The sequence below is a fragment of the Populus trichocarpa genome, chromosome 11 (genome assembly GCF_000002775.5).
Source record: "Populus trichocarpa isolate Nisqually-1 chromosome 11, P.trichocarpa_v4.1, whole genome shotgun sequence".
NCBI lineage: Eukaryota > Viridiplantae > Streptophyta > Magnoliopsida > Malpighiales > Salicaceae > Populus > Populus trichocarpa.
Genome location: NC_037295.2, coordinates 6,102,802 through 6,117,109, shown reverse-complemented (window position 1 = coordinate 6,117,109; position 14,308 = coordinate 6,102,802). Strand labels below are relative to the sequence as shown.

The window sequence follows — 14,308 nt, the reverse complement described above, 5'->3', positions numbered from 1 at the left end:
TAGACCCGGTGTCTAAGTTCATGGGCGACAAGAACACGGGTGAGCCTTGGGCTCAGGCTGGGGGCTTGAGCCCACAAGCACCAGGTGTGTGCGCCTGTCGCTGAGGCGCAAGAATCACGTCTGAGCCCATGGGTGCCAGGCACGTGCATGTTGCACCACACTCAATAATTTATTTTTGCTTCGTGTTGAAGCCTTCTCATATCCCAGTCACTTCTCTTTCCATGAAAAGCAGATGCACTCGGAAAATATAAAAGAAACAATTACAATACTTTAACAAGGGCCCAGTTGAAAACTTTCAATTATTCTAACTACAAATTATTTTCTTGAATAATATTTGAATACATGAGGGCAGTTTGGTAACAAAAGGGGTTTATATCTATCTATCTATACATCTATATCTATCTATCTATCTTGAGTAAATAGAGGAGCATCCAAATACACAAATTCTAGATTTTTCATCTCTTGTTCTCATCTATAGCCGCCATCAATGGAAGCAACAGAAGCAATCGAGCTCTTTGATTCATACTGGTTTGAGATGGAAATATTCAAGAAACAACCGATTTTACCTAAATCATCAAGTTTAGAAGCAAACCCAGATCATGAAAATCAAGAAAAGGCTCTAAAACCAGAGATTTCAAGACTCCCAGCGACCATTACAAGGTCTATGAGTGAAGATTTATGCTCCAATACAACCTTCAGTTTTGGCTTTTCTTTCTGTTCAGATTCAGTCCTCCACGCACCAAAGCTCCACACCATCTTTTCAGGCAAAGACTTCACAGAAGAAGAGTATTCAACACCAACGGAGAAGGTATATGTCCTGGAATCACATAAAAAGAAAGTTACGAGGAGAAGAGGAAAGAAAGTTGCAAGCAAGAGCTTGTCAGAATTGGAATATGAAGAGCTAAAAGGGTTTACGGATTTGGGGTTTGTCTTCTCAGAAGAAGATAAAGATTCAAACTTGGCTTCAATAATTCCAGGATTGCAAAGACTTGGTAAGCAACATGAGGATGAAACCGTTCTTGATGAGCCTACAGTTTCTAGGCCTTATTTATCTGAAGCATGGGAAGTTCAGGAACAGAGAATGAAAGAGGAGCCATTGATGAATTGGGCAATTCCTGCTTTGAGCAATGAGATTGACATGAAAGATAATCTTAGATGGTGGGCTCATACCGTTGCTTCTGCTGCTATATAATGCAAATTTTCAGATTAACGGGTTCATATATATATATATATATATATATATATATATATATATATATATATATATATATATATCATTTTTGTTTTTTGTAATGTGCTGCATTTTATTTTTTATTATTATAATATAAGATAATTATAAGATAATTATAATTATAATTATCTTCATTTGTAAATAAAGATGAACTAACAGACTAATTTGTGTAATATTATCCTAGGTTATTATGAGAAAGATCTCAGAAATCATCAATTAATGGTGGTTAGGAAAACAAGATGAAATTATGTGATAAAGATACCAAATTTTACATTTCTTGCTCACCAGAAATCAACATATTGAAATTTCTAAACTTAAAAGAAGTTACCACCAAGGATCCTATGCAAGTTGATGTGAGTTAGACAAAAATTTTGTTTTGTAAGCAAACGTAACAATTGAGAAATATATATACAAGGACTACTAATATAATATAGCAAGGTTAAGTTCGTAAAAGTTTTTATTATCTATTTTTATACTATCCAATATAACTTTTAACTCGGTAATTAGATTGAGCTGATATTTTTACAGGATCTTTTAGATATATTATGTTACATTGAATTAAAATTTAAGATCAATTAGAGTTTAGGAAGTGATTATTTCAAAGGGTTAAAATTATTAGATGAATCTTGTCAAATCTGTCTATTTAGACCTTCATCTATTGTTTAGAATATATTTAGAACTATAGAAGGAATTATGCTAAGATCCCAATTAGGTTAGAAGATAGACAGTCATACTTTTCCGACAATATATGATAGGCCTACTAATTCAAACAGAAAAGAGAGATCAACATATTTGAAGTCGAAACTTAAATCTACCAAGAATATATGAAAATTAGAGAAACATTGTTTCCTTATATTTTATAAGGATTCTTTAATGCTCTTGGACATGGGTGGCACCTACTAGCTTACATCTTCTGTAAGGATTCCATGTCAAACAATGAGACATTTATGGCAGTAGCTATTATCTATAGTTTGCAAAAATTTCATATCCATTATGGAATGGATGTGGTTGGCAAGGAGGCTTGGGGTTCTTTTGTTGTTGTTTTTTTTTCTTTATTTTGTAGGATTTTCTTATTCAAAAAGAAGATTATGAGAAGCTATTTAATGAGATATTTCAACCACTTTTCTTTCTATTTTGTAGGGCATACTTTCGACTAAATAAGGGAAAAAACTTTAGCATTCAAGACAACATCTTTCAAGCAAGGAAAGAGGATTAATAGACAAAACAAAGGGACATTTTTTATTTTACAAGTTTCAGATTGGTTCTAAGGGATCCAATGCAAGGAGATACGGTTTTGGGGGTTGTTTTGATAACTTGTATTAATCTAAATATTTCTTAAAGTTTATTTATTGTTTTAATTAATATTTAGGATAATAATTTTTAGTTTTAGGGTTTTTATTTATGTTGAGTTTGTTTTAGCCCAAAATCAATGTTCAAGCTTGTTTCAGGCATTAGACTTTTGCTTAGCTGAGTTTTAGTTAAGGCCCATTGGTTTTCTGCCCCAATATAAGACCATTAGGGTTATTATCTTAGGACTATATTATGTTTTGTTTTGTTGCAAGTTTGGGCAACCTTTAGACATCAATGAAATTTAATTTTGTTTAAGCAAATTTCTTTTTTTTTTATTGGGATAAAGAGTAAATCTGACTTATCAAGCTGGTATAATTGATCTTATGACATCATTCGCAATCATTCAATACCTTTAATTCTTAGTTACAGGTTAACTCTGAATCAAGGTTCAACCAAACCTAATTATTTAGCTTTTTTAGTTAAGTTATCATCTTCATTGTTGGTTGAGTAATCATATAATCACGAGTTTAACATTGAATATTTCATTTGATTTTGCAGCTAGTAGTGATTGTAATTACTAATTATGAATAGAAATGCTATATCTTAATCACATAAATTATTCTTCTCATGAATGCAAAAGTTTGGGTAATTCGTGAATCACATTGCATGAGATTGTTAGGTGTGAAGTCAGTGAAGCTCACGCAGAATAGAAGCATGTTTCTAGTCATCAAATTAGATTATTAATTTGTAGCATTGGCAATCTTTCCTAAATTTATGAAAACTTAAGAGATAAAAATGCTTTGATATGTGATAAATTTCTATAAAGGACTAATAGTTACGCATTTAACTGTACTGATTTAAATCTTATTCGATGATTCATTCTGTAATCATAAATTCTTTTATTCAAACTGATATATTTTGACATTTATTTCGACATAAGTCTTATGCAAATCCTAAATGATGCAATTACAATTATTCAAATTGCTAATATATGATAAAGTCTATGACCGTTAAGATTTGTAACACTCGAAGCAAGATCCTCCAACTAAACTTTATTCTTATTTGTAAAGTATCGTATGTCTATATATATCCCATTTTTGGTCACCAAACTAATTAATCTTAATAAAGTAAAAAGATTAAAAAACAAAATAAATTTCAATACACCCTCCTACTCTTCAACAAAATCCAACACTATATACAAAAGAACATATTCTTTTCCTTCTTTAATGAGAATTCTTTGCCAAAAAAAAAACCATGTTTTTTCTTTCAATAAATTTAATCTCTTTGTTTTCCGTTTCATTTTATATTGATCAATTTAGTCACTCTTGATATGTGGCCAAATACACTTGAAATTGCCATTATATATCCACTCGATCGGTTGTAATATGTGGCAATTTAATTGTACAAGAAAAGAGATGCCCGAAACTTAAATTAGGCTTTGCTTAGAGTTTGCCTTGGCTACGAGTAACTATCATCCTAATATAAATTTCTATGTAAACTAAACCAATCAATTATCATGATTACTAACAAGTCAAAATGTAGAATTTGTATTCCTCGTGTCGTATTGTCATTGTTTGCTTATATAAATCGAGTGTGTATCTCAATTAATTAGCTCTTGATACTTAGTTATAAATAGTCATAAAATCACACAAAAAAAAATTAGGAGAACTACAAAGTATTATGATCTTCAGAACCTAAGCAATGTTAAATACTTTGAAAACAAATAAAACTCGTTTAAACTCATCCATAAAACTAATCTATTAATTGATCAAGATATATGTTTTACTCAACCGGATATATTATCAAATTTAACAGTTTTATCGATAGAAATTTTTGTTAGTATTTATACTAGCAGTCTGTTGATACGTATGTTACCGACAAACTTACGGATAAAATAATCTGTCAGAAAAACTCTCATCGATAATTTATGGACTGTTGGTGAGTTTGTCTGTAATAAATATACCGATGGATTTACAGATGGACAAAGTGCACTAAAAAAATTTATCTACTTTATTTCGTCGGTATATCCATCAGCAAATATAACATATCACCGATAAAATAGTATCTGTAATTTAATCGGTGCGTTAATAGTAATAGTGACATTTGCAGTAATTCTTTTTAAACTCTTTAGAATATACCGACGGTCTAGTTATGTCGATAACCCCATCAATAATACCGGTATTTATAGATTTAAGTTCATCCTTTATATATATAATCTTCTTAATCACATGCTTGTACTTTGATTAAAATATGCAAATTTATAAACTGAACAAAAAAAAAAGAGTTGTTATAAATTGTTATTAATTATTAGATCAAATAAAAATTAACCTATAACAAACCATGTACAAATTAATTAATTAATTAATTAATTATATTATTTGGAATTATCAATTTAACTGTGGTTGTGATTTTTAGCTCAGCTATGACTATAATTTTGAAGTATTTGATAATATTTTAAAAACTAATTCAACAGCCTCTTCTATATATTTTCAAGAATTACAATTTATAATTTTTAAAAAACAATAAGAATATCTAAAGGCAACAACCACCACGGCTAAAAACCCATTTCTGTAGCTACAGAGCACTGACTGGCAGCTTCCCATGCACGTTGTTTTAAGACCGTTGGGTGAGACGTTTGTTTTTTCCTTCTCTCCAGTGCCATCGCAACTACCCATACCGCCCGCTGGCTTTTGAGTTGCTGCTTTTATACCAAAATACCAAATCACCCCTCCTCGTATATATTAAATTAATTCACGTCTACTCTCCACTGCTCAATCTAAATTACAAAACGATAACGTCGCTGTCACATAGTTCCCTATAATCTAAACAGTTGTCAAAAACACTATCTAATTCCACAGTGTTTTTCCTAATTTCCCCTTATATTTTATTATTATATTTTATTATATATTAGATATATATATTACTTATTATTTATAATATAAAGCGGCTGAATACTATGCAGCTGAACTGTTAATCCTCTCACGATTTATTATGAATGCATTGTTCTTTTATATATATATAAGGAAAAAAAATATGTGAGGTGAATATTGTACGGCTGTAAATTTCAGTCCCTCATATTTCACCGTTGAATATAATATTTACTATAAAGTTAAAGGAAAAAAATATTAAATCTGATTGAATTTATAGTCTATGTTAACCTTACAAGTTTTATTATGGACAACATTATTTTTTTTAAGAAAAAATATTTTTTTATTTTTATTTTTTAAAAAATTAATCTTCATCTTATTTTTATTTATATTTAGATAACAAATACATTTATATTAGTTCTAAGTATTTTTCATACGTAGAATAATTGCTTTTTTCATAAAAAATAATATAATATTTATTTTATTTATTTATTTATTTATTTATTAAAAAATTAATATTAATATCTCTCATAAAGTTTTTTGTTAAGAAAAAATATATCTAACCAATGGTGAAACACAGGTAAAATATTTAGTTTCTTTAATTAAATAGGGTGTTTGTTATTGAGTTTTAATTTTTTTTATTAAAATTTAATTTTTGAATTAATTTAATTTTAATATTTTAGATTTTTAAAAAATAAAAAATTACTTTAATATATTTTTAAATAAAAAATATTTTAAAAAACAAATAGAATATTTAAATCCGACCAAACCATAAAAAAATATATATATATTTGGCAAAGCTCTTATCTTCTCTTCGCTTTAATAAATAAATAAACAAATTCCCTTTGTTTTATGTTGTGAAACCACGGTTTGGTCTTTGCTCTTTGGTTTTGTTTCTCATGACCATGGACTGTTCTCGGCTTATACAGAGCTTAGAATCTCTATGGTTCTTCACCAATGTGGTCTCATCAAGAACTCTACATGCTGGAAACGAGATCAAAGAAGAATCAACACAACCCACGAGCTCAATTCTCCAAACTAGCCTACAAAATCACGATGAGTACTCACCGAAACACGAGTTTTTGACCCCAAAATGCGCCAAATGTGGTGACTTTGCAGCTGAAATTGAAGAACATGATGGGGATATTGAGGCAATTGTCAAGACTGAAGAGGTGGAAATCCCGAAGCCAACAAAGAAAGAAGAGAAGAGAAAGAGAAGGCCAAGGAGGAAGAGAAGCAAGAGAAAGATACTGGGAGAGCTTGACTTGGGCTTTGACAGGAGTCGCCATTGTTACAGATTAGATAATGGGTTTGGAGTGTTTGGTGACAGGGAAACATGGCGGCATGGGATGTTTGGAAGACAGCTACAGCATCAGGTGAAGATGCCACCATTAAACGATGGTATGGCCATGAAAGAGCATCTCAAGTCTTGGGCTTATGCTGTTGCCAGCACTGTCAGATGAAAGAATTGCCTCGCGGTGGGGTCTTTGATCTAGCTAACTTGTCGTAGCATGTCTCTAATTTCATCGGCTTCTTTTTCTATGTATATTTTAATGGGGAAGTTACTAGAGAAGTGTGGTGATCATGGGAAGTCCGTCGTCTGTGTATGATCCGTTTGGCCGCTCTTGCAGGCTTTTGAGTTGTTGATGTTCAAAATCTTCTCTTTCCTTGCCCTTTTTATTTTCTTGGTTTTGAAAATGGTAATGGCGGAAAGAGCTAGAGAAAATTAATGGTCGTGGAATCATGAATTTTGCCTCTTAAATCTGTGAATTTGGATTGATGGATGACAAGACATAGTTCAAGCATTTGAGCAACCTTTGAGTTTTTTTTTTTTACATTAGTTATTAATCCAACCAAATATAAATTTGATTTATAAACAAATTTAAGGATAGACTTTACTTGCACAAAGGTAGATATTAGATTCTAAACTTTAGGATTCTTTAGCTTTTGCTTTAAACCTAATACATACAAAACGTTTTTTTTTTTTTTTTTTTGTGTTTAAAGAAAAAATTACTTTAGCGTGTTAGAATTATATGGGTTGCTCAAATTACATGTAAAAATATGGATGTGTGTGGATTGAATGAATGCATGTCTTTTTCCTATTTGTAGACAAATTTTATAAGAAAAAAAAACTTTTTTTATTTTTTTAATTAAAAAAATATATTCATTCTTTTGTAAAATTGAAGAAAAAATCAAGGGAGACAATTTAGCAACAATGGGATTCTTAATTACAAGTGTTTCTTAATATTTATAAAATTATTATTATATTTTAAATAATGACTAAAAGCTTTCATTTTGCTAAAATAACAAAATTATCATTTAATTACTTACTAGGAAAAAAAACCTATCAAAATTTTTTATCATTTTAACATAAAATTATAGCTACCAATCTTTATTTTACCGATCAATCTTTTCAGCATTACCTCCATCCCTATTACCATAATCACCATGGGTTATTAAAGATGTGTTTGACAATGTAGTTCCGGTTATTTTTTAAAGTATTTTTTATTTAAAAATACATTAAAATAATATTTTTTTTAATTTTTAAAATTTATTTTTTCACATCAATATGTTAAACGACGTAAAAATACATAAAAAAAATTAAACAAAAAAATAAAATTTTCACGAACCGCCGCCCTAAACAGGATTTAATTCCACACAGGATGAATTAACACGACAATGTGTTCTTCTTAAAACGAGGATTTGACCCGAAGAAACCGCAATTTCGATTATTTCAACGATTATGGGCTAATGAAGATGAAATTCAACTAATTCAAGGGTTTTTAGATTACACAACCAACAAGAGTCACTGCTAATCATCACAATAACGACACCGCTTTATGTCATATCAAATTATTTAAGGAAAAAGGATTGAAAAATCATCGATTCAACTTTAAAAAAAATAAAGGGGAGAAAAGTTAATGAGAATAGGAATTATTTAATTTGGGAAAAGAGAAAATTGAAGAAAAAGGAGTCTCCTTTTACGCGCGCGCTCTCCACTAGAATGCAGATCTATGGCAAAAATTCTTTCACTTCGTACTCGGGTTTTCTTTTATCTTGTTTTTTCAACATTAATTATTAATTATTAATTGTTAATTGTTAATTGTTAATGTTTAGAGAGGAGGCAAGGGTTTTTATTTTTTTTTATGTACATCTTATAATAGTGATTTTGAACATTGTTTATTTTGTAATTAAAACTCTTTGTTAAGTGAAGATAATTTTTATTTCATAAAGTATAATTGACAAATATATTTTATTTATTTTTAGAGTTTTTTTTTGTTAAATAAGGACCTTACGTCATTACTCAAGTGGCCCTCGATCTAAGTTGTGTTCATCACGAGAAAAGAGAAATATTGTGTCTCAAGATAAATTTTTCATCTCATATATTTTTTATATTTTCTATATTAGAATATTAGTATAATAATTTGGGGAGGGTTTGATACATGGAAAGTGGAAAGTTATTGTTTACTTATAATTTAATATAATATATAATATATATTTTCAGCTTATTTACTTAAATTTTTTCTTTTTTTCTCTTTTTTTCACTAATTAACAAAGAACTTTTTTCCTTTTGAGTTGTTGTTGCTTGTTTCTTTCTCTTATGCAAATTTCTTTTCAAGTCCAGATAAGCAATTTATTTCTTTTGCTTTATGCTTTAGGTAAAAAAAATTTATCTTTCTATTTATTTTATTTTCTAATTTTAGTTTTATTTTTTTATAATTAGTTATTAAAAATATTAGGGTTTATGATAATTTAGGGGTTTTGATATGAATGTGTTCAAATATGTTCAAAATAAATGTTTGAATTTTCTAATTTAATCAATTAAATGTTTCTTTTCTTTTTATAAATGAATAAATTAATGTTCATGCAAAGCCACTATTCTTAAAATTATTAAAATTATTAAAATTATTAACTAAGGTTTCTTAGTTCACTATAATTATGGATTAATTATTTAATTGAGGTCTCTTAATTTACAATGTACATATATTGATTGTTATTTTATATCATAAATTTATTTGTAATTAATTGTTAACGAGATGCTTGGAATTAGGAGAGGGCATGAGTTTAAATCCCATAAGTTACACTTTCTCTCCTCGGTATTTTCTCTTATTTGAAACTAGAGTATAATATTAAAACTTGTTTCACATATTTGACTTAGTGAGTTCATACAACTTTTTTTTGTGTCTAGAAATAATTTAAATGTCTAGAAATGATTAGGTATAATTTAATCAACATACTTATTATATACATATAGATATAAATTGAAATGAGTTTTGATTAATTGATGTGTATTTTGCTATGAATATCATATGAAAGATTTAGAATTATTATGTAACTCAACTGATTTTATTATTGTAGAGTTGTGTTAATTATTATATAGATACTAATTATAATAAAAAAAATCAGCAGATTCATCAATTAAATTAACATGTCACTATAAAAGTATTTCAAGTGTAAATCCCTTAAGAATGAATAGTCATTCAAAGCTTCAAGTCATGTAACTCAATTAAGTTAAAAAAAATTATATTGAAAAGTTATAGTATTTATTAGTAATTTGCCCTCTTATCAATAATACTCTGGCTTCGCCACTGATATCATACATATGTTTTTTCATTAAAATTTAAAAATTACTTCAACTCGTGATATAAATTATAATTTTTTTAAAAATAGAGGTAAAATATAAAAACAATTAATCTACATGATGGTTAAGATAATATTTTTCATAAAAAAATAATTAATCAATGCACTACTAACAACCATAGTTATTAAATCCGACTCATCTAACTTGCCAATTTAATTTGAAAAATTCATGATTCGGAATAAGATTTGATAAAACTTAATTAATATAGCTGGATTTTTAGTAATTTAATTAACTTAACCACACCCCTCCAAACTCAATTGGCTCAAGTTGAAAAAATTATTTTGTAATTTTTAATAAAAAAAAAAATAGTTAACGGTAACTCGCATTTTGAATTATATGATCTAATAATTTTTTTTTTAGCTAATTAATATTAGAAGGACAAGAAGACAAGTAGAAGCATGCATGCCTAGGGCTATGAAATTTCGTGTGAATCTTCGTGAAGTTTCAAATGTTGTTTTCACCTGTCCCGTGACATGCTTGTCGAAGCATCTCCGAAACTTCCTGCTATGACCAAAATTCTCATCTGCACAATCTCTTTCCATTCTAATCAGAAACAGAAAAAACACTCGACACTCAAAATTTCTCATTTGCCAAAGCAAATGGCATCTATTTGTTATTAAAGAACTGTTTGTGCCTGGCTCAACCTGCCATATATTATTTGTTTTGAGCTTTATCGTTCTTGTGGTTTTGTTTTTGGTGACGTGAGTTTATTTCTGAGCCTGACGCCCCAAAACACGTACAACAGGTCAGCGATCAGCACTATTCATAAAATTTTGGCTTTGAACGCTCGTTTTCAATGTGAAATATCATAATCCCCCCACCTTAAGACGAACCGTCCTCGGCTCTGATACCAAATGTAATAGCCTGGCTTAATTTGCCGTATATTGTTCATTTTAGACCTTACCGTCCTCACGGTTTTATTCCTGGTGACCCGAGTTCACTTCTGAGCCTGACGCTCCAAAACGCGTACAACAAATCAACGAGCATCACTACTCATAAAGCTCTGGCTCCGGACACTCGTTTCCGATGTGGATTGTCACAGTTTGAAAGAAAGTTTTAATATGTTTTTCTTTAAAATTTAATTTTTTGTATTTTAAATTAATTTTTTAAATATTTTTAAATCATTTTGATGTATTAATATTAAAAATAATTTTTTTTAAAATACTTTTTAATAATTGTTTAAATAAAAAATATTTAGAAAAAAAGAATTATCATAATATCATGTGACTTTAACTTAGAGGGAGTTACCGTTACTCGTTAAGACATGGTTATGCACGGCCTCTCTAATTCAACCGTGATCTTTCTTGGACATGGAAACATAATTCGAAAAGTCAAAAGAGATATCACCTTTTTTTCGGTTAAATCAAATCACAAGGTACCACTTTCAAAAGGAAGCATTTAGCCAAATTTAGGTCACATGCAAAAGTTTCACTTAATGACAAAAAAAATAAAAAAAAAATAATGGGAAATTAAATTAACAAAAAAAAAAAAAGTAAAAAAAGCGAGGTAATCCATTGTTTCTTTTACTGTGCATCCATTCACACTTTTACGTCGTGTATACTAATAAATCGTCAATGATTTATTAGTATTAGAAAATGTTGTGATAATGTTTATACTCAATTTAATAGTTTACCTGAATTAACTAGATTACATTAAATATATTATTATTTTAATATTTTAAAAAACAATAATAACATTTTTAAAATCAAATAATATTTGTACTTATAATCTAAATTATTTTTTAATTTCTTTTAAAAATAAAACAAACAATTTGCAATATCGTCTTGAAAGATTTTAGTTTAGTGAAGTTTTCACCGGATAACTTACTATATTATAAATTTATATATATTGTTAAAATAAATATACTCACATAAATATTACTAACATCTCGTGTCTATATCCATAACATCAATAACAAAACTAGTCCCAACTAAATACTAAGTCTATATATTAATTCTCAATTACATCTCAAATTTATAAATTTTATTAGTTATATTTTGAATGTTTCCAACATCTCGTAAATAGGTCCTTCATTTCTTTTTTTAATATTTTAAGTTTAATATATGTATTTCATACAATAAAAAGAATTTGATTTGAAAACTTTTGACAAAGAAATTAATCAACATTAATATTTTTAGTCCAGTATACATATTTTATATTTTAAAAATACAGATTTAAAGAAAACATTGGTCAACTTTAATAATAAAAAAAGAAGAAGATAGATTGAGAAGTTTTTTAAAAACATCTGAGATCAAAATGATAAAATTTACAGGTTTGGATTTTAATTTAAAATGAACTAATTTGTATGCTCGTGTTATGCCGTGGGAGGATTCAAATTTGTTTTAAACATAAAAAAAGATTCAAGGTCTTAGAAATTTATTTGATATTATTATTAAACTTGAAAATACAATTTTTTTGAGTTTTTTTTCATAAAGATAAGTTTTCCTACTAATGCATCTCTTGTTTATCTTCAACACAATATTTTTAACTTGAATTGTTGTTTCTGTTTAAAAAAAACCATTTTATAATTGTTAAATGAAGTTTACATAAAATATCAAAATAATATGTCTATGTTTTATGTGATTGAAAGCTAAAAATATCATAAATAGAATAAAATCATGTTTAAAATCTATTTAAATATTTAAATAAAAAAACTTCTATAAAAAATTCATGAACAATTCATTGTTAATATTATTATTTTCAATTCAGATATAAAATAATTAAAAAATTATTAAAATTCAAAAAAAAAAAAAAAAAAACTCAGTATCGAGTTAAGCTCACCCCCTAGCCCACAATAGCAGGCTAGGTGCGTGATCCTATTTTTTATTATTATTAATGGGGTAAACCACATTTATTCTGCCCTTTATTTTTTTGAAAAACAAAATGTGACAGATAACTTGTAATTTATCACATTTTAGAAAATAGATGTGCATCTCAACACTCTAATAACCTTAATTCTTTTAGAATGTTTATGCAATATATACGTTAGATACTAAATTTAGTTTACCTCTTAAATAATGTCTTATTATCTATTATTTGTTTTTATTAACATGGGTGTTCGAGTCAGTTTGCATATACCTTGACTAATTTCACGGGTCCTGAAGTTAATGATCATGTAATCCTCAAGTGGCTCTGAGGTTTGTGGAATTCAAATTGGTAATCTCTAGAGAGCAAACTTAAAACCTAACTAATTAAGTTAGACCCCTCAAGGTTTACCTTTTCCTTTCCTATATAGAGGCTGAGGTTTGTGGAATTCGAATTGGTAATCTCTAAAGAGCAAACTTAAAACCTAACTAGTTAAATTAGACCCCTCAAGATTTATCTTTTCCTTTCTCATATAGAGGTTGAGGTCAATAATTAATAGGACATGAAAGTTTAATACCATAATATATCCGAATTGATTATGACTTTAAATTTAACTAAGGAGCTATTATTGCCTTCTTTAATCAGTAGATATTCAAAACAATTCAAACCAATATAAAGGATGTTGAATTGTGATCTTCTAACAAGTACTAGTCTTGTAAATCGTGTTAGGATTTTGCATTAATCTTGAACGTAAGAGAAGAAGTTGTCCATGTTTGTATCATGATTTTTTTAATTGAATAATGAAAATATATTGTTTACATCTAATAAAATAAAATATAAATATAAATAAATTAATAAATCAAAAAACGATTAATACTAATTAAATACTAAAACAGAAAGATAATCTTTCTGATAAAAATAAAAGATAAATATATATATATATATATATATATATATATATATATATAATCTCAACTATTTATTTTATTTATATTTTCTTAGGGGTAAATACTAAAATAGAAAGACAATCTTTTTAATAAAATTAAAAGGTAGATGTATATACAAATATTTAACCCGGATTGTCCTTTTATTATATATATATATATATATATATATATTCTTAGAGGTTAATTTTGGTTGCCAAGAACAAATAATTTTATTTTTATAAATACTTTATGTAAATACAATTTATTTATATAAAATATAAAAGGAGAAAATTAAAGACAAATCACAATACTACTTAAAAAACTTTAACTTAAAAATTAAAAAAAAACAAGAGAGGGTATGAATTAAAATATAAATAAAAAATAATGTCAAGTAAAATAAATAAATAAATGAGAAAGATTGTATTAAATAAAATTTAAATAAAAAACTAATAAAAAGAGATGAGATGCTATTGGGCCTATTTATGGATCCAAATAGTTCTAGAAATTTGTGTCCGAAGTTGTGTTTGTTTTTTTTAAATGATATCAT

General features: G+C 27.6%; 1 protein-coding gene across 1 annotated transcript; it reads left to right on the top strand.

Annotated features, from left to right (window-relative positions):
• The first annotated feature begins 392 nt into the window (after nt 1-392).
• On the top strand, nt 393-1,293 carry LOC7463821 (uncharacterized). The gene has a single exon (XM_002316776.4). It carries the CDS (start codon nt 488-490, stop codon nt 1,190-1,192), a length of 705 nt encoding a protein of 234 aa, XP_002316812.3. The 5' UTR covers nt 393-487; the 3' UTR covers nt 1,193-1,293.
• The last annotated feature ends 13,015 nt before the right edge of the window (nt 1,294-14,308 follow it).

Coding starts and splice junctions, on each gene's coding strand:
- LOC7463821 (XM_002316776.4), top strand. CDS start 488: ATGGAAGCAACAGAAGCAATCGAGCTCTTTGATTCATACTGGTTTGAG.